The 27127-nt window shown below is 46.5% G+C and overlaps 2 protein-coding genes across 2 annotated transcripts in view; one reads left to right on the forward strand and one right to left on the reverse strand.

Annotated features, from left to right (window-relative positions):
- Positions 1-6208, forward strand: part of atg7 (ATG7 autophagy related 7 homolog (S. cerevisiae)) — a 103032-nt gene extending 96824 nt beyond the window's left edge. The window contains 1 exon segment of the mRNA XM_031825792.1: positions 6160-6208. Within this exon segment, the coding sequence (XP_031681652.1) occupies positions 6160-6192 (33 nt within the window). The 3' untranslated portion in view covers positions 6193-6208.
- Positions 6209-18889: 12681 nt separating this feature from the next.
- The window catches only part of LOC109883929 (transcription cofactor vestigial-like protein 4), an 18829-nt gene continuing 10591 nt past the window's right edge, over positions 18890-27127 (reverse strand). Inside the window, 4 exon segments of the mRNA XM_031823924.1 lie at positions 18890-19890; positions 22550-22679; positions 22797-22953; positions 22955-23061. Coding sequence (XP_031679784.1) covers positions 19643-19890; positions 22550-22679; positions 22797-22953; positions 22955-23061 — 642 coding nt within the window. The 3' untranslated portion in view covers positions 18890-19642.

Raw genomic sequence — 27127 nt, forward strand, 5'->3', positions numbered from 1 at the left:
CCCCTCTCGCTGTCTCTCCCCCTCTCGCTGTCTCTCCCCCTCTCGCTGTCTCTCCCCTCTCGCTGTCTCTCCCCCCTTCGCTGTCTCCCCCTCTCGCTTGTCTCCCCCTCTCGCTGTCTCTCCCCTCTCGCTGTCTCTCCCCCTCTCGCTGTCTCCCCCTCTCGCTGTCTCTCCCCCTCTCGCTGTCTCTCCCCCTCTCGCTGTCTCCCCATCTCGCTGTCTCTCCCCCTCTCGCTGTCTCTCCCCCTCTCGCTGTCTCCCCATCTCGCTGTCTCCCCCTCTCGCTGTCTTCTCCCCCTCTCGCTGTCTCTCCCCTCTCGCTGTCTCCCCCTCTCGCTGTCTCTCCCCTCTCGCTGTCTCCCCCTCTCGCTGTCTCTCCCCCTTCCGTGTCTCTCCCCCTCTCGCTGTCTCTCCCCCTCTCCCGCTGTCTCTTCCCCTCTCGCTGTCTCTCCCCCCTCTCCCCCTCTCTCTCCCCCCTCTCTCTCTCTCTCTCTCTCTCTCTCTTTGCGGTCTCTCTCTCTCTCTCTCTCTCGCGGTCTCTCTCTCTCTCTCTCTCTCTCTCTTGCGGTCTCTCTCTCTCTCGCGGTCTCTCTCTCTCTCTCTCTCTCTCTCTTGCGGTCTCTCTCTCTCTCTCTTCCGGTCTCCCCCTCTCCTCTCCTCTCTCTCTCCTCTCTCTTCTCTTTGCGGTCTCCCCCTCTCTCTCTCTCTCTCTCTCTCGCCGGGTCTCCCTCTCTCTCTCTCTCTCTCTGCTCTTCGGCGGTCTCCCCCCTCTACTCTCTCTCTCTCTCTCTTGCGCGGTCTCCCTCGTCCCCCGCGGACCCAATGCAGCTACTTTGTTTGCTCTGCAATGTGCTGTTATGTCCCCCTTTCTCGCTCTCTCCCTCCTTCCGCCAGCCCTGTCCTTCTCCCCTCCTTCCCTCACCTGTCTCTCTCCCTCCTTCCCTCCCTGTCTCTCTCCTCTCCTTCACTCCCCTGTCTATCTCCCTCCTTCCCTCCCTGTCTCTCCCCTCCTCCCCCCCGTCTCTCCCCCCCCTCCTCGTCTCTCTCCCCCCCTACCTCCCTGTCTCTCTCTCTCTCGCCCTCCTCCCTCCCTGTCTCTCTCCCTCCTTCCCTCCCTGTCTCTCTCCCTCCTTCCCCTCCCCTGTCTCTCTCCCTCCTTCCCTCCCGTCTCTCTCCCTCCTTCCCTCCCTGTCTCTCTCCCTCCTTCCCCTCCCTGTCTCTCTCCCTCCTTCCCTCCCTGTCTCTCTCCCTCCTTCCCTCCCTGTCTCTCTCCCCCCCCCCTCCCTGTCTCTCTCCCCCCTCCCCTCCCTGTCTCTCTCCCTCCCTCCCTGTCTCTCTCCCCCCTCCCTCCCTCCCTGTCTCTCTCCCCCCCTCCCTCCCTCCCTGTCTCTCTCCCCCCTCCCTCCCTCCCTGTCTCTCTCCCCCCCCCTCCCTCCTCCCTGTCTCTCTCCCCCTCCCTCCCTGTCTCTCTCCCCCCCCTCCCTCCCTCCCTGTCTCTCTCCCCCCTCCTCCCTCCCTGTCTCTCTCCCCCCCTCCCTCCCTCCCTGTCTCTCTCCCCCCCTCCCTCCCTCCCTGTCTCTCTCCCCCCCCTCCCTCCCTGTCTCTCTCCCCCCCTCCCTCTATCTCTGTCTCACAATTCATTTGAAGGGCTTTATTGGCATGGCAAGTACAAAAAAGGAAAATAAATTAGCATAAATATGGGTTGTATTTACAATGGTGTTTGTTCTTCACTGGTTGACCTTTTCTTGTGGCAACTGGTCAAATGTTGCTGCTGTGATGTCACACTGTGGTATTTCACCCAGTAGATATGGGAGTTTATCAAAAATTGGATTTGTTTTCAAATTCTTTGTTGGTCTGTGTAATCTGAGGGAAATATGTCTCTCTAATAGAGGTCGGCTGATTTCAAGTTTTCATTACAATCGGAAATTGGTATTTTGGACACCGATTTTGCCGATAAAAAAAAAATATATATATACATTTTTCTAGGCAAGTCAGTTAAGAACAAATTCTTATTTTCAATGACGGCCTAGGAACAGTGGGTTAACTGCCTTGTTCAGGGGTAGAACGACAGATTTTCACCTTGTCAGCTCGGGGGATCCAACCTTACAGTTAACTAGTCCAACGCAATAACGACCTGCCTCTCTCTCGTTACACTCCACAAGGAGACTGTTACGTGAATGCACTAAGCCAAGGTAAGGTGCTAGCTAGCATTAAACTTACCTTATAAAAACAATCAATCATAATCACTAGTTAACTACACATGGTTGATGATATTACTAGATATTATCTAGTGTGTCCTGTGTTGCATATAATCTGACTGAGCATACAAGTATCTGACTGAGCGGTGGTAGTCAGAAGCAGGCGCGTACACATTCATTCAAACAGCACTTTCGTGGTTTTTGTTTTCTCATGATATGGTTGGGTCTAATTGTGCTGCTAATTGTGCTGCTGTCCTGGGGCTCTGTAGTGTGTGTTTGTGTTTGTGAACAGAGCCCCAGGACCAGCTTGCTTAGGGGACTCTTCTCCAGGTTCATCTCTCTGTAGGTGATGGCTTTGTAATGGAAGGTTTGGGAATCGCTTTCTTTTAGGTGGTTATAGAATTTAACGGCTCTTTTCTGGATTTTGATAATTAGTGGGTATCGGCCTAATTCTGCTCTGCGTGCATTATTTGGTGTTTTACACAGAGGATATTTCTTTCAGAATTCTGCGTGCAGAGTCTCAATTTGGTGTTTGTCTCATTTTGTGAATTCTTGGTTGGTGAGCAGACCCCAGACCTCACAACCATAAAGGGCAATGGGCTCTATGACTGATTCAAGTATTTTTTGCCAGATCAGAAGTCCCTTGTTGCCTTGTGTCTCAGATCGTTCACAGCTTTGTGGAAGTTACCTGTGGGGCTGATGTTTAGGCCGAGGTATGTATTGTTACCTGTGGTGCGGATGTTTAGGCCGAGGTATGTATAGTTTGATGTTTAGGCCGAGGTATGTATAGTTACCTGTGGTGCTGATGTTTAGGCCGAGGTATGTATAGTTACCTGTGGTGCGGATGTTTAGGCCGAGGTATGTATAGTTACCTGTGGTACTAATGTTTAGGCTGAGGTATGCATAGTTTTTTGTGTGTTCAAGGGCAATGGTGTCTAGGTGGAATTTGTATTAGTGGTCCTGGCAACTGGACCTTTTTTGGAACACCATTATTTTGGTCTTACTGAGATTTACTGTCAGGGACCAGGTCTGACAGAATCTGTATATCAATCATCACAAGACAGGAGAGACTGACATCAATCGTCACAACACAGGAGAGACTGACATCAATCATTACAACACAGGAGAGACTGACATCAATCATCACAGCACAGGAGAGACCGATATCAATCATTACAACACAGGAGAGACCGATATCAATCATTACAACACAGGAGAGACCGATATCAATCATTACAACACAAGAGAGACCGATATCAATCATTACAACACAGGAGAGACTGACATCAATCATGTCCACATTGATTTCATGTCCAATGCCTAAAATGACCATTTAAGCTCTTATTGAATTCTGTTCCTCCGTAGGCTGAGTAAAGGCCCACTCCGTAGGCTGGGTAAAGGCCCACTCCGTAGGCTGGGTAAAGGCCCACTCCGTAGGCTGGGTAAAGGCCCACTCCGTAGGCTGGGTAAAGGCCCACTCCGTAGGCTGGGTAAAGGCCCACTCCGTAGGCTGGGTAAAGGCCCACTCCGTAGGCTGGGTAAAGGCCCACTCCGTAGGCTGGGTAAAGGCCCACTCCGTAGGCTGGGTAAAGGCCCACTCCGTAGGCTGGGTAAAGGCCCACTCCGTAGGCTGGGTAAAGGCCCACTCCGTAGGCTGGGTAAAGGCCCACTCCGTAGGCTGGGTAAAGGCCCACTCCGTAGGCTGGGTAAAGGCCCACTCCGTAGGCTGTAATTAACATAATGATAATGCAAATTTATAGCCTCTCTCTTGCAGACTCCCTGTTTGAAAACCAAGGCAGGGCCGTCCTGCCAAAACCACAGACGGGGATAGAAAGGGTTCTTCTCTGTGTCTCTCTCTGGGACTACCACAGTGGTACTGTAGATACTAGACCTGACTACCACAGTGGTACTGTAGTTACTAGACCTGACTACCACAGTGGTACTGTAGTTACTAGACCTGACTACCACAGTGGTACTGTAGTTACTATACCTGACTACCACTGACTACCACAGTGGTACTGTAGTTAATAGACCTGACTACCACAGTGGTACTGTAGTTACTATACCTGACTACCACAGTGGTGTTGTAGTTACTAGACCTGACTACCACAGTGGTGTTGTAGTTACTAGCTAGACCTGACTACCACAGTGGTACTGTAGTTACTAGACCTGACTACCACAGTGGTACTGTAGTTACTATACCTGACTACCACAGTGGTACTGTAGTTACTAGACCTGAATACCACAGTGGTACTGTAGTTACTAGACCTGACTACCACAGTGGTGCTGTAGTTACTAGACCCGACTACCACAGTGGTACTGTAGTGTAGTTACTAGACCCGACTACCACAGTGGTACTGTAGTTACTAGACCTGACTACCACAGTGGTGCTGTAGTTACTAGACCCGACTACCACAGTGGTACTGTAGTGTAGTTACTAGACCCGACTACCACAGTGGTACTGTAGTTACTAGACCTGAATACCACAGTGGTACTGTAGTTACTAGACCTGACTACCACAGTGGTGCTGTAGTTACTAGACCCGACTACCACAGTGGTACTGTAGTGTAGTTACTAGACCCGACTACCACAGTGGTACTGTAGTTACTAGACCTGACTACCACAGTGGTACTGTAGTTACTAGACCTGACTACCAGTCTCCTCCCCTTCCCACAGACCCACAGGCAGTGAGGTAGTCTGTCACTGATCTTACTCAAACACACACTATATATATATATAAATATATTTTATCACTTTTATATATTTTAATAATCATTTTAATTTGTCATTTTAGTAGATGCTCTTATCCAGAGAAACGTACAGGAGCAGTGAACACATCGACAGCTCTGGGATTCAAACCGGTGCCCTTCCAGTTCCCGGCCCAACCTCTGAACCGCCAGGCTACCTGCCACAGATCAGTGTTTGTCATGCGTCCCATATGGCGCCCTTTTCCCCCCTACGAAGTGCAGTATGGGGAATGGAAAGCAGAAATGATTCATCACATTTCAACTTTCAGGTTTCTGAAGCTGAACCTTTCTAGATATTTCATGTGACAAACATGATTTGTGTCCGGGGGGGGGGGGGGGGGGTTGTATTTTTTTATTTTATTTGACCTTTATTTAACCAGGCAAGTCAGTTAAGAACAAATTCTTATTTTCAATGACGGCCTAGGAACAGTGGGTTAACTGCCTTGTTCAGGGGCAGAACGACAGATTTGTACCTTGTCAGCTCGGGGGTTTGAACTTGCAACCTTCCGGTTACTAGTCCAACGCTCTAACCACTAGGCTACCCTGCCGCCCCAAGTTATAGAGGGTCAATGAGTGTCAACTTCGGTTAATAACTACAACAACAATGTAATGGCTTATTTGCTAGGTGAGGTTTATTTGATGGAATAGAAGTGTCATAATGATTAAGTTGTTCCCCGTGTACTGAGATATGCAGGACACTTGACCTCCTGGCAACTTTGAGAAAAAAAACACACTATATATCGGAGTTGTGCCTGGTCATCTCTAGTTACCACAGTCATAAAGCCTACCTATTTCTACAATTTCTCGTCTTTAACTGTTATGTTAAACCTAACCCCACCGCTAACCGTACCTTTGTGGCTGTGGTAACTAGTGTAAACAGCTGTGCCTGTTGTTCCACGCGTAGCTGCCCCTTCATTGGATATAATGGTCCAACACGATCTTGCCTCCTCCCAACTGCCATTTTTGAAGAATTGTATTTTCCTTGTGAGAGAGGCCACTACAGTATCAAGCCAATACAATGGATCATCTGTGGTTATATATAGGGCTTGGTGATGGCTTTCTGTACAGTCTCTTTGAAATGGAAGCAAACCCATTCCTTTTCTTCCTCGCTCTCTCTCTCTGTCTCGCTCTGCCCCCCCCCCCCCCCGCCCCCCCCACCCCTCCTCCTCACATCTGAGCAGTTTATCTGATTTTTTTGTTTCTATTGTCTTTAGATTTGGGACATGAGTGATGATGAGAGCATCTGAGAGGGAGGACGGAACCCAAAAACATCAGAGTTCTAGAATCGGAACACGGGAACACATTCTACTGCGTTCCAACAAACCGTCACTTCTCATCTCTTCTGGTCAGAGTTCAGAACATATATAATGGGCCTTCTTCATGATTATTATTTTCTAAACCCCAGTTGGTGTTTACGTATACCCCTGATACAGTTTTAATGACGGCTAACAACATTTGAAGTGGTCAGAGTTGAAGTAAAGATATAGGGTCTTCCAGTATTTTCTGAAACTGTTTTGAAAGGATGAAAAAACATCATCTTTAAAATGCCACTGATACCGTTTAATATTATCATCTAAAAACCCATCTGAAATGTAAAGAATGTCTGTCGTGTTAAAGGGGAGAACTCCTCGCATTATAACAGTGTCCCTCTCATGACAACTAATATGGTGAGACATTCTGTTCTATTCCTTCTATGTTCTGAAGGGGAATGTAAAATGTATATATTTTGAAGATAGACTGAAAAGCATTTAAACATTTTCAGTCAATCTTGAATCATTTGTGTTACTTGTTTCCCAGATAAATTGTCCTGATACGACCCGTACCCAGCTCGCTGTCTGTCAACTGATTTCACTTGTAACATACGCTGACTCCTTTCCTGTTGGGAACGTATACATTTCCCAGATTGACCTTTTCCTGTAACATACAGTGTATATATATATATATATATATATATATATATATATATATATATATATATATATATATATATATATACATTAGGAAGGTGTTCTTAATGTTTGGTACTCAGTGTATATATATATATTTTACATTCCCCTTCAGAACATAGAAGGAATAGAACAGAATGTCTCACCATATTAGTTGTCATGAGAGGGACACTGTTATAATGCGAGGAGTTCTCCCCTTTAACACGACAGACATTCTTTACATTTCAGATGGGTTTTTAGATGATAATATTAAACGGTATCAGTGGCATTTTAAAGATGATGTTTTTTCATCCTTTCAAAACAGTTTCAGAAAATACTGGAAGACCCTATATTCTTACTTCAACTCTGACCACTATATATGTATATATATGTATGTAACACAGGTACGCTCTTTACTATTGCTCTTCCAGTTTCAGGGACTTTTCACACATTTATGTCCATCCAGATGATTACACTGTGTAAATATGGCTTGATGTAGACATACATACCAGTACAACGTGCAATAGGAACTGCTTTTCCAACCCCCGAGGGTAGGTATCACGGTTTGTGAAACACAGAATGCTGCCACCACTCCGTACGTTTTTTTTTCTTCATATTCTGTCATGTCGCATCTTGTACTTTTTTATGTAACATCTTTGTCAAGTACAGATAAAAGCCATATTTGACTCTTACATTGGATGTAAATCAAATTAAATGTTCCCTGTATGGATGGTGTCCTCTTCATTTCATCTACATTAACCACCTATATATATATATATATATATATACACACTGAGTACCAAACATTAAGAACACCTTCCTAAGTTGAATCTGCCCTGCTCCACTTTTGCCCTCAGAACAGCCTGAATTATTCGGGGCATGGACTGTACAAGGTGGCGAAAGTGTTTCCACGGGGATGCTGGCCCATGTTGACTCCAGTGCTTCCCACGGTTGTCCTTTTGGGTGGTGGACCATTCTTGATACACACGGGAAACTGTTGAGCGTGAAAACCCCAGCAGCATTGCAGTTCTTGACACGTTCAAACCAGTGCGCCTGGCACCTACTACTATACCCTGTTTAAAGGCACTTAAATATTTTGTCTTGCCCATTCACCCTCTAAATGATACACAATCCATGTCTCAGTTGTCTCAAGGCTTTAAAATCCTTCTTTAACCTGTCTCCTCCCCTTCATCTACACTGACTGAAGTGGATTTTACAAGTGACATCAGTAAGGGATCATAGTTTTCGACCTGGTCAGTCTGTCATGGAAAGAGCAGGTGTGTACATACACAAAGAAAAAACAGCAAATTTATAAAAATAGACCCTTTACTCAGTACTTTGTTGAAGCACCTTTTGCTGTGATTACAGCCTCAAGTCTTGGGTATGAAACTACAAACTTGCCACGCCTGTATTTGGGGAGTTTCTCCTATTCTTCTCTGCAGATCCTCTCAAGCTCTGTCAGGTTGGATGGGGAGCGTCACTGCACAGCTATTTTCAGGTCTCTCCAGAGATGCTCTATCGTGTTCAAGTCCGGGCTTTGGCTGGGCCACTCAAGGACATTCAGAGACTTGTCCCGAAGCCACTCCTGCGTTGTCTTGGCTGTGTGCTTTGTGTCGTAGTCCTGTTGGAAGGTGAACCTTCGCCCCAGTCGGAGGTCCTGAGTGCTCTGGAGCAGGTTTTCATCAAGGATCTCTCCGTTCATCTTTGCCTCGATCCTGACTAGTCTCCCAGTCTCTGAAAAACATCCCCACAGCATGACGCTGCCACCACCATGCTTCACCGTAGGGATGGTGCCAGGTTTCCCCCAGACGTGACGCTTGGCATTCAGGCCAAAGAGTTCAACCTTGGTTTCATCAGACTAGAGAATGACTTGTACGTTTATTTATTTATGTGTAACTGTGTGTTTTGTGTTGCACTGCTTTACTTTAGTCGCGGTTGTAAATGAGAACTGTTTCTCAACTGACCTGGTGAAATAAAGGTAAGATTGGAAAACTCCAAGCTGTCATGGAAGCCACTCCTTGGTAAAAGGCTTCCGTCTGGCCACTCTACCATGAAGGCCTGATTGGTGGAGTGCTGCAGAGATGGTTGTCCTTCTGGAAGGTTCTCCCATCTCCACAGAGGAACTTCTGTTAGTGACTATAACATGTGGAAAAAGAGAAAGGGGGCTGAATACTTTTCCAAATGCCTTCAGAAAGGTTTCACAACTTTGTCCACATTATGTTGTGTTGCAGCCTGAATGTTTTCATCACTGATCAACACATCCCATAATGTCAAAGTAGAATTATGTTTTTAGACATTTTTACAAATTAATTTAAAAAAGAAAGTATTGAGTAAATAAGTATTGAACCCCGTTCAGGAGTAAAAATGTGTTTAACAAGTCAGACTGTATTTTATAGGGTTTAACATGAACTGGCTACCACATACAGTTATCTGTAAGGTCCCTCCATTTCAACCACAAAGACCAGGCACGTTTTCCAATGGTTTGCAAAGAAGGGCACCGATTGGTAGATTTTGAATATCCGTTTGGGCATGGTGAAGTTATTAATTACACTTTGGATGGTGTGTCAATACACCCAGTCACTACAAAGATACAGGCGTCCTTCCAAACTCAGTTGCCGGAGAGGAAGGAAACTGCTCAGGGATTTCACCATGAGGCCAATGGTGACTTTAAAACAGTTACAGAGTTTAATGGCTGTGATAGGAGAAAACAGAAAATGGATCAACGCTGTAGTTACTCCACTAACCTAAATGAGTGAAAAGGAGGACGTCTGTACAGAATAAACATTTTCCAAAACATGCATCCTGTTTGCAACAAGGCACTAAAGTAATACTTCAACAAATGTGGCAAAAAATTGAACTTTTTATCCTGAATACAAAGCAGTATATTTGGGGCAAATCTAACACAACACTGAGTACCACTTCATATTATCAAGCATTTTTTTTAACCTTTATTTAACCAGGCAAGTCAGTTAAGAACAAATTCTTATTTTCAATGACGGCCTAGGAACAGTGGGTTAACTGCCTGTTCAGGGGCAGAACGACAGATTTGTACCTTGTCAGCTCGGGGGTTTGAATTTGCAACCTTCCGGATACTAGTCCAACACTCTAACCACTAGGCTACCCTGCCGCCCCAAGCATGGTGGAGGCTGCATCATGTTATGGGTTTACTTGTCATCAGCAAGGACTAGGGAGTTGTTTAGGATAAAAAATAAACATAACAGAGCTAAATCCTAGAGGAAAACCTGGTTCAGTCTGCTTTCCAACAGACACGGGGAGATGAATTCACCTTTTAACAGGACAACAACCTAAAACACAAGGTCAAATCTACACTGGAGTTGCCAAGGCGACGTTGAATGTTCCAGAGTGGCCAAGTTACAGTTTTGACTTGAATCGGCTTGAAAATCTATGGCGAAATCTGAATATGGCTTCTAGCATTTGATCGACAACCAACTTGACAGAGCTTGAAGAGCATTAAAAATAATGTTCAATTATGTTACAATCCAGGTGTGGAAAGCCCTTAAGCCGTGTTCACATTGGCAGTTTGAAGTGACTCAAATCCTATTTATTTGCATATCTGATTTGAATCTGTTCTTTTTCCAGCAGTCTGAACAGCCCCCCCCCCCCCCCCCCCCCCCCTTAAGTGGTTTTTAGGCTGTCATTCGGCATATCTTGTTGCTTGCTAGCTACTCTGTTGACAGTTTGACAAGAACTTGTGGTAACTAACTAGCTCGGTACTTGTTTACAAACTAACTCCCATTTTGAAAGTTGAATCATCTTGTCCTTTTTTTGAGGTTGTCACACTATGATTTTGAACCTTTAAAGCAACCCGGGAAACGTCCATGACAGGAATTGTTGTCACCTTAGCTTGCTACATAACGTCTGAGTGATAAAGGAAGCACGACCACCGCAGCACCACCAATCAGCCTGCAGCACCCGTCGTTACTATGACAACTAGCGTAGCCTCGTCAGCAAATGACTGCTGTCTGAACACACAGATCTGATTTAGTTGTAACTTGGTTGGGACAGTAATCTATATTTAATACATTTTGAATTCAGGCCGTACCACAAAATGTGGAAAAGTGAAGGGGTGTGAATAATTTCTGAAGGCTCTTATAGTACATATACCGGCCAGTTATATATACCGCTCCTGCAGATAGGGAGTCCGGTGGCCGTGGCTCGCTATCTAAAGCAGGCGGACAGGCATTCCGTTACTGTTTGATTGAACTTTAGTTCACTGATTTGGCCCTTTCTAAGTGACTTGAGTGTGTTATGATCGTTGGTCCCAGGCCCACCGGAGACAGTATCTCACAAACTAACAAATAACGGCACAGTACAACAGTCGTGTGCAGAACGACATCATGGAACTCACAACTCGTCGATATCCCGGTTACTGATTGGCTATTGCAGCAGATGATGACCACACCAGGTTCCACTCCTATCAGGTAAGAACAGGAAGCAGCTCCAGTGGGCAACGCCATCACCAACACTGGACAATTGAGTGGAAAAACATCGCCTGGACCGACGATTCCCACTTCCTGTGCGTCATGCTGGTGGCAGAGTAATGGACCAATTCAGTCTGTTCTGGAGGCAAAAGGTGGGTCTGACCCCGGTGCTAGATGGGTGTACCTATTAAACTGGCTGGTGAGTGTATATCTCAATCACCAAAAAAATAAAATAAATCTGATGTAGCCAATTGTCACATTTATGTAAATGTAAAGATACTTTAATAGAAAATTATTCAAGTAAAAGTGAGTCACCCAGTAAAATACTGAATTTCAAAAGTATTTCGTTTGAAATATTCTTATGTAAAAAATTTAAAAGTATAAATCACTTCCAATTCCTTATATTAAGCAAACCAGACATTTTATTGTACAGATAGCCAAGGGCACACTCCAACACAGACCTCATTTACAAACTAAAGTGTGTGTTTAGTGAGTCCACCAGATCACAGGCAATAGAGTGATGCCCAGGGATATTCTCTTGATAAGTGCATCGGTTTTTAAAATGTTCTGTCCTGCTAAGCATTCAAAATGTAACGAGTACTTTTGGGTGTCAGAGTCAAATGTATGGAGTAAAAAATACATACTTTTCTTTAGGAATGTAGTGGAGTAAAACAGTTGTCAAAAATATAAATAGTTAAGTACAGATACCCCCAAAACCTACTTAAGTAGTACTTTAAAGTATTTATACTTAAGTACTTTACAACTATATATATGTATATATAACCAGTGTAGTATATATATATATATAGCTCAACATACTAATAGCCGTTCTAATGTAGTAATAACAAGTGACCTGACTGATCCACCACGTTCTAGTATCTATTAACACATAAATGATACCATTAATAACTAGTGTAGTACTGGGACAGACTTGGTAATAACTAGTGTAGTACTGGGACAGACTCAGTATTAACCAGTGTAGTACTGGGACAGACTTGGTAATAACTAGTGTAGTACTGGGACAGACTCGGTATTAACCAGTGTAGTACTGGGACAGACTTGGTAATAACTAGTGTAGTACTGGGACAGACTCAGTAATAACCAGTGTAGTACTGGGACAGACTTGGTAATAACTAGTGTAGTACTGGGACAGACTTGGTAATAACTAGTGTAGTACTGGGACAGACTCAGTAATAACCAGTGTAGTACTGGGACAGACTTGGTAATAACTAGAGTAGTACTGGGACAGACTCAGTAATAACCAGTGTAGTACTGGGACAGACTCGGTAATAACTAGTGTAGTACTCGGACAGACTCGGTATTAACCAGTGTAGTACTGGGACAGACTCGGTAATAACCAGTGTAGTACTGGGACAGACTTGGTAATAACCAGTGTAGTACTGGGACAGACTTGGTAATAACCAGTGTAGTACTGGGACAGACTCAGTAATAACCAGTGTAGTACTGGGCCAGACTTGGTAATAACTAGTGTAGTACTGGGCCAGACTTGGTAATAACTAGTGTAGTACTGGGACAGACTTGGTAATAACCAGTGTAGTACTGGGACAGACTCGGGAATAACCAGTGTAGTACTGGGACAGACTGTAATAACTAGTGTAGTACTGGGACACACTCGGTAATAACTAGTGTAGTACTGGGACAGACTCGGTAATAACTAGTGTAGTACTCGGACAGACTCGGTATTAACCAGTGTAGTACTGGGACAGACTCGGTAATAACCAGTGTAGTACTGGGACAGACTTGGTAATAACCAGTGTAGTACTGGGACAGACTTGGTAATAACCAGTGTAGTACTGGGACAGACTAGGTAATAACTAGTGTAGTACTGGGACAGACTCGGTATTAACCAGTGTAGTACTGGGACAGACTCTGTATTAACCAGTGTAGTACTGGGACAGACTCGGTATTAACCAGTGTAGTACTGGGACAGACTTGGTAATAACTAGTGTAGTACTGGGACAGACTTGGTAATAACTAGTGTAGTACTGGGACAGACTCGGTATTAACCAGTGTAGTACTGGGACAGACTTGGTAATAACCAGTGTAGTACTGGGACAGACTTGGTAATAACCAGTGTAGTACTGGGACAGACTAGGTAATAACTAGTGTAGTACTGGGACAGACTCGGTATTAACCAGTGTAGTACTGGGACAGACTCTGTATTAACCAGTGTAGTACTGGGACAGACTCGGTATTAACCAGTGTAGTACTGGGACAGACTTGGTAATAACTAGTGTAGTACTGGGACAGACTTGGTAATAACTAGTGTAGTACTGGGACAGACTCGGTATTAACCAGTGTAGTACTGGGACAGACTTGGTAATAACTAGTGTAGTACTGGGACAGACTTGGTAATAACTAGTGTAGTACTGGGACAGACTCGGTATTAACCAGTGTAGTACTGGGACAGACTTGGTAATAACTAGTGTAGTACTGGGACAGACTCGGTATTAACCAGTGTAGTACTGGGACAGACTCAGACTTGGTAATAAACAGTAATAACCAATAACAAAGTGACCAGAAAGAGTATTTATAACCAAATAGCATAAGTGATCAGACCGAGACACAACTTGAGGTTTAAGAGCAGTTTATTGTTCATCAATACTACTTAAGTACAAAAAAAGGTGGCCTGCCAAAACCTTTTTAGTTGGAGGAACAAGGCCACAAAATGAAGGTTGAACACAGATTTACTAACAGCATGGACAGTAGAATACAGAATACTACAATGTTGGTGCAGCTTCCAAGTGAAGGAACGTGAATATTTAGTGTCTCATTGGTTGCACCCGAAATGGTACCTAATTCCCTATTTATCTGCAGTTGACTAGTACAATATACAGGGAAACGGTGCCATTTTGGATGCATATCATTGATGTGGAAGCACACAGCCAGTCTTCCTGGGATCTTCCATTAAATAACATAGCTAATACAGTAGCATCTTTATCCCAAACTGGTTGGAGGACCATCTGGCTATACACCTGTTATTACTGGATCACAAAAAGAAGTCAAACAAGATGGATGACAACTATATATTTTTTGTTCAATTGTCTCAAGAGGCACATGGTTGAAATAAAGAGGATTGGTTACAAATGACACAATTCCTTATATATGTTGGGACATAACCGTTATGTCTGTCTGCTGAGTAGCCTTTATGCAACATAACTGCCAAAATACACAAGTGGCTATCATCAAAATACACAAGTGGCTATCATCAATGCAGTGTTTTCATATAATTTCTGTGTTCCTGCACTTTAACCTTTTAAAAATAAAAAAAAGAAACATCTAAAAATTAAAAAAAACGTTTATTTTTTTTATTTTTTTACACCAAAAACAGAAAGTTATAAAATGCATGATTGGACAAAAATAAAAAGAAAGAAGGGAAATTAAATAGCTACATGTCATTAACAAATTCATTGATCCTCCAAAAATACCTATGATTTTTTTATCTTCTCTGTACATTTCGTTACGCACAGCGTAATGATGGTCTTATAGTTACCTATATAAAAAAAGACTTTGTCATGAAGTGATTTTCCTACAGTGTGTAGGGAATTGTGTTGCCCGAAGCAGAACAAGTGAGAGACTCCAAAATTACGTTAACTTCCCCAAAAAACGCCCAGATTCTGTTTGGATTCACACATTTTTTGCTTTTCACCTCCTGATCCTGTGAATTCTTCCAACCGGGATTATTTTTTATTTTTTTTAAACCTGGGAATTTTAGGAAAAGGTATTAGAAATTAGCAACCCTACTACTACCTAGTGACGGTAATGAAATGTGTTTTAGGATAAATGACTTCAGGACACTAGTGTCCCCTTCCCTCTGTGTTCATGCATTAAAAATGACAGTTCATTTCACCACAATGGCCTAAATAAAATGTTTTCTCGTAACATTTACAGAAAGTACAGACCGATTCATCTGTTATGAACTACTATAGATTAGAAGAGTTTCTTTACATCTAAACTCATTAAACATTAAAAGTCAATAATAATAACAACAACAACAACAACAGCTGACTGGCAGCTGGATCCCGGCTCTCAGAGAATATGTTTTCAGCTCCATCCCAAATGGTTCCCTATTCCCTACACAGTGCACTACTTTTGGACAGACACGTTTGAGAAAAAAGCACCAAAAGAGAATATTGTCAAACGTCTTCCTCTTGCTCATCTTCCTCTGAGGAGATGAAGGGCTGGTCAAACGTAGGGCACTGCCTAGGACATAGGGTAGCTTTTAGGAAGTGTAGCTTTAGTCAAATGTAAATATGCTAAATGTCCAAAGGATACGAGTTGGGATGATGGAATGTAAGGACATGTATGAAGGGTTTTAAAGCGTTAAGATGAACAGTGCCTCATAAACCCTTAGAGCTTTATCATGTTCTAGCACCCCCAGAAATTCTAGTTGGTTGGAGGATCCCTGGATTTTCCAGAATCTTCCAACCGGAAATTCCGGGAAATCTGGGAAATTTGGAAACATTTTCTGGAATTTCACAACCCTAATCACCACCTTTCCGTTAATAAGTTAGTAGCTATACTGAGAAGAATGAAACACCTGTACTAGGTTTCCTACAGGAAGGAATGTCTGCTGCCTTGGTACAGGAAGTAAAGGAGTTAATAAAACAAGTCAGTTTCACAACCCGCCGCAGCCTATCTACCGCTACCTACCGCTAACTACAACTACCTACAGCTACCTACCGCTATCTACAGCTACCTACCGCTACCTACCGCTAACTACAGCTACCTACCGCTAACTACAGCTACCTACCGCTAACTACAGCTACCTACCGCTAACTACAGCTACCTACCGCTAACTACAGCTACCTACCGCTAACTACAGCTACCTACCGCTAACTACAGCTACCTACCGCTAACTACAGCTACCTACCGCTAACTACAGCTACCTACTGCTAACTACAGCTACCTACCGCTAACTACAGCTACCTACCGTTAACTACAGCTACCTACCGTTAACTACAGCTACCTACCGTTAACTACAGCTACCTACCGTTAACTACAGCTACCTACTGCTAACTACAGCTACCTACCGCTAACTACAGCTACCTACCGCTAACTACAGCTACCTACCGTTAACTACAGCTACCTACCGTTAACTACACCTACCTACCGCTAGAGAAGAAACAACAAAAAATACTAAATACGAAAATACTAAATAAAAGAAACCTTCTCAACAGAATCATGATCAGCGTGTGGTTGAGTTTGGGTCCATCTCTCTGGCTGGTTGTTTCATTCCTTTCTCTTATTCAGTCATGAACAACAACAAAAAACCCGCTGTCGCATCCTGTACCAGGGATTATTAATAACGTTATAGAAAAGTCATGTTAATGTTAGAGACGTTTAACGTTGTAGAAACGTCACGTTAACGTTATAGCGACGTCACGTTAACATTATAGAGACGTCACGTTAACGTTGTAGAAATGTCACGTTAACATTATAGAGACGTCACGTTAACGTTGTAGAAATGTCACGTTAACATTATAGAGACGTCACGTTAACGTTATAGAGACGTCACGTTAACGTTATAGAGACGTCACGTTAACGTTATAGAGACGTCACGTTAACGTTGCAGATTATACTCCCAACTGATCAGATAGAGCAGTATAGAAGGCTGTCCTCTGTGTCGCTAGCTGGCTGCTCCCAGAGAGAATATGACTGAAGATACCTAAATAATAACATGGAGTACAACTGTACCAGCAGTAAGTGAAACATACAACTATTACTGAACACAAATACATCTAGAAGAAAGTCTAGTATTAAGATTGAAATGTCTAATTAACATGAATAGATACCAGCTATTTAAAAACAAACATGTCTTATTCTGTACGGTTAGTTGTTCTAACCTTCAACCCATAGAGCCCAAATCTACCTACCAACCACACTGCAGAGAGAGAGGAGCTCTATTCTAAACCAGAGCCCAAATCTACCTACCAACCACACTGCAGAGAGAGAGAGAGATTGGTTGCATCGGAAATGGTACCTAATTCAACAAATGCCTCATGAGGAATAGAAAATAAAAAAAGAACAGACCGGTTGTTAGAATAGAGAAAGATGCTCCGCCATCTCTCATCTCCGCACCCAGAAAGAAAAGGTTGTTTTGACCACATGATGCAACGTCACAGAACCGAATCTCTAAACTTATACAAGTATTGTTATAGTGTATGTTATCAGCATGTAGAGTGTAGCGTCTCCATCGTGAGGTTGATATGCAACCCCAGGTCCCTCAACATTAGTGCAAATCAGTCGGCCCTGTCTTTTCAAGTACACAACTGACATACAAGACAACTGGACAAAGAGGAGAAAAGGGGGGAGAGTTGAGGAGATGGGAGGAGAAAAGAGGGTAGGGAGGGTAGAGGAGAGGAGATGGGGATAGAGGAGAGGAGATGGGAGGAGAGGAGGGTAGGAGGGTAGAGGAGAGGAGAGAAGAGGAGGATAGAGGAGATGGGAGGAGAGGAGGGTAGGAGGGTAGAGGAGAAGAGATGGGAGGAGAGAAGAGGAGATGTGAGGAGAGAAGAGGAGATGTGAGGAGAGAAGAGTAGAGGAGGAGGGTAGAGGAGAGAGGAGAAGATGGGAGGAGAGGAGGAGGGTAGAGGAGAGAAGAGGAGATGGGAGGAGAGGAGGAGGGTAGAGGAGAGAGGAGGGGAGGGTAGAGGAGAGAGGAGGAGGGTAGAGGAAAGAAGAGAGAAGAGATGGGAGGAGAGGAGGAGGAGGGTAGAGGAGAGGAGGAGGGTAGAGGAGAGAAGAGGAGATGGGAGGAGAGGAGGAGGGTAGAGGAGAGAAGAGGAGATGGGAGGAGGAGGGTAGAGGAGAGAGGAGGGTGGAGGGTAGGAGGGTAGAGGAGAAGAGATGGGAGGAGAGAAGAGGAGATGTGAGGAGAGAAGAGGAGATGTGAGGAGAGAAGAGTAGAGGAGGAGGGTAGAGGAGAGAGGAGAAGATGGGAGGAGAGGAGGAGGGTAGAGGAGAGAAGAGGAGATGGGAGGAGAGGAGGAGGGTAGAGGAGAGAGGAGGGGAGGGTAGAGGAGAGAGGAGGAGGGTAGAGGAGAGGAAAGAAGAGAGAAGAGATGGGAGGAGAGGAGGAGGAGGGTAGAGGAGAGAGGAGGAGATGGGAGGAGAGGAGGAGGGTAGAGGAGAGAAGAGGAGATGGGAGGAGAGGAGGAGGGTAGAGGAGAGAAGAGGAGATGGGAGGAGAGGAGGAGGGTAGAGGAGAGAGGAGGGTAGAGGAGAGGAGGAGATGGGAGGAGAGGAGGAGGGTAGAGGAGAGAAGAGGAGATGGGAGGAGAGGAGGAGGGTAGAGGAGATGGTAGGAGAGGAGGAGGGTAGAGGAGAGAAGAGGAGGAGGGTAGAGGAGAGAGGAGGGTAGAGGAGAGGAGGAGATGGGAGGAGAGGAGGAGGGTAGAGGAGAGAAGAGGAGGAGATGGGAGGAGAGGAGGAGGGTAGAGGAGAGAGGAGAGAAGAGGAGATGGGAGGACAGGGGAGTAGGGTAGAGAGGAGAGAAGAGGAGATGGGAGGACAGGGGAGTAGGGTAGAGAAGAGGAGATGGGTGGACAGGGGAGTAGGGTAGAGAGGAGAGAAGAGGAGAGAAGAGGACAGGGGAGTAGGGTAGAGAGGAGAGAAGAGGAGAGAAGAGGACAGGGGAGTAGGGTAGAGGACGGGAGATGATTCTTTACACTGGGGTGCTAGAGAGATGGAAAGGGAAATAAAATAATGGTCTTTTCTTTGTTAAATGGGGTGACAGATTTGCATCAGAGTTCTCTTTGGTAACGAAGGCATGTGGTTGGTTGAGCTGCTTCTCCATATAGAATCCATTAGATAGAAACAAACGCTTTTGTTGTCAACGTTTTTGGGCATCCAATAACACAAACCTACTTCAACAAAAATAATACAATCCCACTAAATGGCAAAAAGGAAACCCCCTCTATCCTCTATGTACACGGCTATATAGAGCTATTAACACAGCTCTCTGTGGGGACAAAATCATTCAGGGTAGTCATACCAGGGACCAAGGCCAAACCCTCTTACCGGCTAGAGAGCTACTGGAGGATGCAGGGTTTTACTCCAGCCCTGTTATAAAGCAGGGTCGTATGCATTTGTGCACATTATAGCTAATTAACAACAGAAAAGGAATACGACCCTGATCTAAAATCAGTTACTCCTCCGTATCTTGCTCCAGGTGTGTTAGATGGCGTTAGTGTAGGGCTGGAGCAAAACAAACAATACCCTCCCAGTAGCGGGTCAACCAGCCCTGTGGTTACAGTGAACAGGACGGGGTATAGCTGGCTCTGATTGGCCTAAACTAGCTCCTCCCTTCAGGACACAACCGAAGGAGAGTGGTTGTGGTTGACCATGTGACTGTTGGGGGAGGAGTCAGGGGAGGAGGAGGAGCTTCCTTTGGCTTTGATCTGCAGCCAGGTCTCTCCTAAGGCCTTGGTGAAATGGTCGTCCACAGAGCCGGTGATGGACACAGAGTTAGTGACGGGTTCCGGCTGCTTGTAGTTCCTCCCCAGGCTGCGACGGAAATGCTCCTCGATCACCGGGTCAACACACGCCGTATTGGCTGGAGAGAGGGGGGAGAGAAGAGGAGAGGACATTTCACTTTTGTGTGAGGAGAGAGGAGGAAGAAGCAAATGACACAGACACTAGTTCATTAAATCTACTACAGCTACAGGACTATACATGTATTGACCCGGCAGACAGAACATGGTAAACCAGCCTACTGTCAGAGAGACCTGTTTCATAACGGCTGGCTGTGGAACAGTCCAATCTGGTGTTTTTTCCCTGGACAAACTGATAGAACCCTAAGACTTAAATAGAGGTCTCATCTTTGGATCTGTGTCATTATGGCATCTGACAGCCAAGGTAGCTTCATTGAGACTATATCCATTTTAAAAGTTCCTTCTTCCTTTGTGTTTAAAAAAAAAGCATAAAAGCTTTACATTGGTGATTTTACTGCCACCTGCTGTGCTGGAATCCTGAACTAACTCTTGTGGCCACTAGATGGCGGTGATGTAGCTTAAAGCCGTTGCCATAATAGGCAACCCACTTTGAAGAAGACTCTCTGCTCTCTGATCATTGGCCAATCGTTCCCAACACATTTGAATCCCCACCCAGTTGACTACTTTAAAATGGTGGAAGCCCTCGATGGTAATGTCCATGCTAAAACCGGTTATATCTATGATGAGTCCTTTCATTCAAATCAGATTGTATTTGTCACATGCGCGGAATACAACAGGTGTTGACCTTACCGTGAAATGTTTCCTCCTTAACCAACAATGCAGTTCAGGAAATAGAGAAAGAGGAACTAACTAACAAAAAAATGTAATTAAAAGTAACAACAAACTGACATAACAATAACAGCTATATATATAACAGCTATATACAGGGGGTACCGGTAATTTGTAGGTAGGGGTAAAGTGACTATACATAGACAGTGATTAGCAGCAGTGAACAAAAACTATGTAAATAGTGTGTGAGTGGCCATTCTTGGGTACAGGAACAATGGTGGACAGCAGACTGGGATAGGGAGAGATTGAATATGTCCGTAAACACTCCAGTCAGCTGGTTTGCGCATGGTCTGAGGACACAGCTAGGGATGCTGTCTGGACCGACAGCTTTGTGAGGGTTAACATGTTTAAATGTCTTACTCACGTTGGCCACAGAGAAGGAGGGGAGGGGGCCGCAACGGTGGCACTGTATAATCCTCAAAGCAGGCAAAGAAGGTGTTTAGTTTGTCTGGAAGCGAGACGTCAGTGTCCGTAACGTGGCTGATTTTCTTTTTGTAGTCCGTGATTTCCTGTAGATCTGCCACATACGTCTTGCATTGAATTGCAACTCCACTTTGTCCCTATACCGACATTTCGCTTGTTTGATTGCCTTGCGGAGGGAATAACTACACTATTTATATATTCGGCCATATTCCCAGACCTCTTTCTATGGTGAAATGCGGTGGTTCGCACTTTCAGTTTTGCGCGAATGCCGCCATCCATCCACAGTTTCTGGTTAGGGTAGATTTTAATAGTCACAGTGGGTACATCATCTCCAATGTATTTCCGTCTAAACTCACTCACTGAGTCAGCGTATAGATCAATGTTATTCTCCGAGGCTGACCGGAACATATCCCAGTCTGCGTGATCAAAACAATCTTAAAGAGTGGATTCTTATTGGTCAGACCAGTGTCGAATGGTTCTAGTCACGGATACAACCGGTTTGAGTTTCTGCCTATAAAGAGAGTGGGAGCAAGATGGAGTCGTGGTCGGATTTGCCCAAAGGGAGGGCGAGCCTTATATGCATCGTGGAAGTTAGAGTAGCAGTGGTCGAGTGTAGTGCCTGCGTGAGTGCTGCAATCAATATGCTGATAGAATTTAGGTCGCCTTGTACTCAAATTTGCTTTGTTAAAATCCCAGCTACAATAAATGCAGCTTCCAGTTTACATAGAGTCCAGTGAAGTTCCTTGAGGGCCATCATGGTGTCTGCTTCAGGGGGAATGTACACAGCTGTGATGATAACCAACGAGAATTCTCTCGGGAGATAATATGGCCGACATTTGATTGTAAGGAATTCTAGGTCGGGTGAGCAGAAGGACTTGCGTTCCTGTACGTTATTATAATTACACCATGAGTTAATCATAAAGCATACACCCCCGCCCTTCCTCTTCAGAGAGAGGTGTTCATCTCTGTTGGCGCGATGCATGGAGAAGCCCGGTGGCTGAACCAATTCCGACAACATATCCCGAAAGAACCATGTTTCGTCTACCTTGTTGTCCAGAGAGGACATTGGCGAGTAGTATACTCGGAAGCGGTGGGCGGTGTGCACGTCTACGGAGCCTGACCAAGAGGCCGCTCAGTCTGCCTCTTCTGCATCGACGTTGTTTTGGGTCGGCTTCTGGGATTAGATCCACTGTCCAGGGTGGAGGTCTGAACAAAGGATCCGCTTCGGGAAAGACGTATTCCTGGTCATAATGTTGGCAAGTCGCTCTTATATCCTGTAGTTCTTCCCGGCTGTATGTTCAGATTTCCTGGGGTAACATTGTAAGAAATAATACATTCAAAAAAACGAAACACTGCAGAGTTTCCTAAGGACTCGAAGCGAGGCGACCTGTCGGCAAGATCTTGTGGTTCTGTACTGGTAGTAGTATGTTATAATATTATAGTAGTATGCTACTTACAGCATACATGTACATATAATGTGTATAATATATATCATGGTATAGTACTTACAGTTGCTAGCTGGTCTCCTGCTGTAGTTGTTGGAACAGCCGTTGTTAGGCAGGTTGTTGGAACAGCCGTTGTTAGGCAGGTTGCAGTTACGGTTGTTGGCCGGAGTGCACGTTATCACTGACGGACGATTCTAAACACACACACACACACACACACACACACGTTTAGGGCCTTTTGCATGTGGTTTGAAGACAACGTTTTACCTGCATGCTCTGAGCTTTGAAAGACTGTCTCTCTCTCCCTCTACCTGCTGGCGTTCCACAGGACTGACTGTGGGCGAGATGGCGAGGGTGCGGGCGGCGTCCATGTTGTTTTTAGTCAGGGCGAGAGGCTGGTCCATGGCCAGGCAGGGCATGTGGCGGTGGGGGGTGTACAGGTGGTGGTTGCCAAGGAGACCCATGGAGGGGGGCGGCGGCTCTCTCTATGGGGCTACGGCTGCGGTCCCTTGGGTCCTTGGAACTACGATAGTTTCCGTTGGAAGGCTTGCCTCTGTAGAGAGTAGGAGAAGATACCTTTTATTGCCCAATGGAAACTTGTCTTCTGTTTTATTCCAAACCCTCTAAGACAGACAGAGAACGAAGGGAATTCCATAAGGCAACGAAAAACATTTCTACACTTCTTATTGAACGAGCTCAGGTAGTCCCCCTCTCCCTTCTTATTGAACGAGCTCAGGTAGTCCCCCCCTCTCCCTTCTTATTGAACGAGCTCAGGTAGACCCCCCCTCCCTTCTTATTGAACGAGCTCAGGTAGTCCCCCCCTCCCTTCTTATTGAACGAGCTCAGGTAGTCCCCCCCTCTCCCTTCTTATTGAACGAGCTCAGGTAGTCCCCCCCCTCTCCCTTCTTATTGAACGAGCTCAGGTAGTCCCCCCCTCTCCCTTCTTATTGAACGAGCTCAGGTAGACCCCCCTCCCTTCTTATTGAACGAGCTCAGGTAGTCCCCCCCCCTCCCTTCTTATTGAACGAGCTCAGGTAGTCCCCCCCTCTCCCTTCTTATTGAACGAGCTCAGGTAGACCCCCCCTCCCTTCTTATTGAACGAGCTCAGGTAGTCCCCCCCTCCCTTCTTATTGAACGAGCTCAGGTAGTCCCCCCCTCTCCCTTCTTATTGAACGAGCTCAGGTAGTCCCCCCCCTCTCCCTTCTTATTGAACGAGCTCAGGTAGTCCCCCCCCCCCTCTCCCTTCTTATTGAACGAGCTCAGGTAGTCCCCCCCTCTCCCTTCTTATTGAACGAGCTCAGGTAGTCCCCCTCTCCCTTCTTATTGAACGAGCTCAGTAGACCCCCCTCCCTTCTTATTGAACGAGCTCAGGTAGCCCCCCCCTCCCTTCTTATTGAACGAGCTCAGGTAGTCCCCCCCTCCCTTCTTATTGAACGAGCTCAGGTAGTCCCCCCCTCTCCCTCCTTATTGAAAGAGCTCAGGTAGTCCCCCCCTCTCCCTTCTTATTGAACGAGCTCAGGTAGTCCCCCCCTCTCCCTTCTTATTGAACGAGCTCAGGTAGTCCCCCCTCTCCCTTCTTATTGAACGAGCTCAGGTAGTCCCCCCCTCTCCCTCTCCCTTCTTATTGAACGAGCTCAGGTAGTCCCCCCCTCACTTCTTATTGAACGAGCTCAGGTAGTCCCCCCCCTCTCCCTTCTTATTGAACGAGCTCAGGTAGTCCCCCCCTCTCCCTCTCCCTTCTTATTGAACGAGCTCAGGTAGTCCCCCCCCTCACTTCTTATTGAACGAGCTCAGGTAGTCCCCCCCCTCTCCCTCTCCCTTCTTATTGAACGAGCTCAGGTAGTCCCCCCCTCTCCCTTCTTATTGAACGAGCTCAGGTAGTCCCCCCCCTCTCCCTTCTTATTGAACGAGCTCAGGTAGTCCCCCCCCCTCACTTCTTATTGAACGAGCTCAGGTAGTCCCCCCCTCCCTTCTTATTGAACGAGCTCAGGTAGTCCCCCCCCCTCTCCCTTCTTATTGAACGAGCTCAGGTAGTCCCCCCTCTCCCTTCTTATTGAACGAGCTCAGGTAGACCCCCCTCCCTTCTTATTGAACGAGCTCAGGTAGCCCCCCCCCTCCCTTCTTATTGAACGAGCTCAGGTAGTCCCCCCCTCCCTTCTTATTGAACGAGCTCAGGTAGTCCCCCCCTCTCCCTTATTATTGAACGAGCTCAGGTAGTCCCCCCCTCCTTATTGAAAGAGCTCAGGTAGTCCCCCCCTCTACCTTCTTATTGAACGAGCTCAGGTAGTCCCCCCCTCTCCCTCTCCCTTCTTATTGAACGAGCTCAGGTAGTCCCCCCCTCTCCCTTCTTATTGAACGAGCTCAGGTAGTTCCCCCTCTCCCTTCTTATTGAACGAGCTCAGGTAGTCCCCCCCCCTCACTTCTTATTGAACGAGCTCAGGTAGTCCCCCCCTCTCCCTTCTTATTGAACGAGCTCAGGTAGTCCCCCCCCTCTCCCTTCTTATTGAACGAGCTCAGGTAGTCCCCCCCCTCTCCCTCTCCCTTCTTATTGAACGAGCTCAGGTAGTCCCCCCCCTCACTTCTTATTGAACGAGCTCAGGTAGTCCCCCCCTCCCTTCTTATTGAACGAGCTCAGGTAGTCCCCCCCCTCTCCCTTCTTATTGAACGAGCTCAGGTAGTCCCCCCCCCTCTCCCTTCTTATTGAACGAGCTCAGGTAGTCCCCCCCTCTCCCTTCATATTGAACGAGCTCAGGTAGTCCCCCCCCCTCTCCCTTCTTATTGAACGAGCTCAGGTAGTCCCCCCCCCTCTCCCTTCTTATTGAATGAGCTCAGGTAGTCCCCCCCTCTCCCTTCTTATTGAACGAGCTCAGGTAGTCCCCCCCCCTCTCCCTTCTTATTGAACGAGCTCAGGTAGTCCCCCCTCCCTTCTTATTGAACGAGCTCAGGTAGTCCCCCCCTCTCCCTTCTTATTGAACGAGCTCAGGTAGTCCCCCCTCTCCCTTCTTATTGAACGAGCTCAGGTAGTCCCCCCCTCTCCCTTCTTATTGAACGAGCTCAGGTAGTCCCCCTCTCCCTTCTTATTGAACGAGCTCAGGTAGACCCCCCCTCCCTTCTTATTGAATGAGCTCAAGTAGTCCCCCCCTCTCCCTACTTATTGAACGAGCGCAGGTAGTCCCCCCCCCCTCTCCCTTCTTATTGAACGAGCTCAGGTAGTCCCCCCCTCACTTCTTATTGAACGAGCTCAGGTAGTCCCCCCTCCCTTCTTATTGAATGAGGTCAGGTAGACCCCCCCCCCCCTCTCCCTTCTTATTGAACGAGCTCAGGTAGTCCCCCCTCACTTCTTATTGAACGAGCTCAGGTAGTCCCCCCTCACTTCTTATTGAACGAGCTCAGGTAGTCCCCCCCCGCCCTTCTTATTGAACGAGCTCAGGTAGTCCCCCCTCACTTCTTATTGAACGAGCACAGGTATTCCCCCCCCCTCTCCCTTCTTATTGAACGAGCTCAGGTAGTCCCCCCCTCTCCCTTCTTATTGAACGAGCTCAGGTAGTCCCCCCCCCCTCCCTTCTTATTGAACGAGCTCAGGTAGTCCCCCCCCTGAGGAGAGGTTGGAGAACCCCTGCTTTAATACAGTGCCTTTGAAGCCTGGTGGTTGGGGGCTCCCCCTGAGGAGAGGTTGGAGAACCCCTGCTTTAATACAGTGCTTTTGAAGCCTGGGGGCTGGGGGTTCCCCCCGAGGAGAGGTTGGAGAACCCCTGCTTTAATACAGTGCTTTTAAAGCCTGGGGGCTGGGGGCTCCCCCCTGAGGAGAGGTTGGAGAACCCCTGCTTTAATACACACCAGTTGAGCTATATTTCAGAACAACACCACAACAATACAAGGGGAAACACTGTTTACATTGTAAACAATGAGCCCTATTGATACATGTTACGACAGATCCATTAGCAGGTCTATTCTTCCACAAGGCAACTACAGAACTAGGACACTAGAGTATTGAGGAAAACATCTGCAGTCAGTCCACTGTTACATCTACCTTCTACCACGTGTCCCCCAGCCAACGTCTTTATTTACCAACATAACAAATCTGGTCAGCTGAGGGTGGGGAGGGTAGAGACAGAGAGGGGGGTGTAGAGAGAGAGAGAGAGAGAGAGGGGGGGGGGGGTGGAGAGAGAGAGAGAGAGAGAGAGGGGGGGGGGGTGGATAGAGAGAGAGAGAGAGAGAGAGGGGGGGGGGGGGGTGGAGAGGAGAGAGAGAGAGAGAGAGAGGGGGTGTGTAGAGAGAGAGAGAGAGGGGGGGGTGTGTAGAGAGAGAGAGAGAGGGGGGGTGTAGAGAGAGAGAGAGAGAGATCAGGGGGGTGTAGAGAGAGAGAGAGGGGGGTGTAGAGAGAGAGAGAGAGAGAGGGGGGTGTAGAGAGAGAGGAAGATGAGGGGGGTGTAGGGAGAGAGAGAGAGGGGGGGTGTAAGAGAGAGAGAGAGAGGGGGGTGTAGAGAGAGGAGAGAGGGGGGTGTAGAGAGAGAGAGAGGGGGGTGTAGAGAGAGAGAGAGGGGGTGTAGAGAGAGAGGAGAGAGGGGGGTGTAGAGAAGAGAGAGAGAGGGGGGTGTAGAGAGAGAGAGAGAGAGAGGGGGGGGTAGAGAGAGAGAGGGGG

The sequence above is a fragment of the Oncorhynchus kisutch genome, linkage group LG5 (assembly GCF_002021735.2).
Source record: "Oncorhynchus kisutch isolate 150728-3 linkage group LG5, Okis_V2, whole genome shotgun sequence".
In the NCBI taxonomy this organism is placed as follows: domain Eukaryota; kingdom Metazoa; phylum Chordata; class Actinopteri; order Salmoniformes; family Salmonidae; genus Oncorhynchus; species Oncorhynchus kisutch.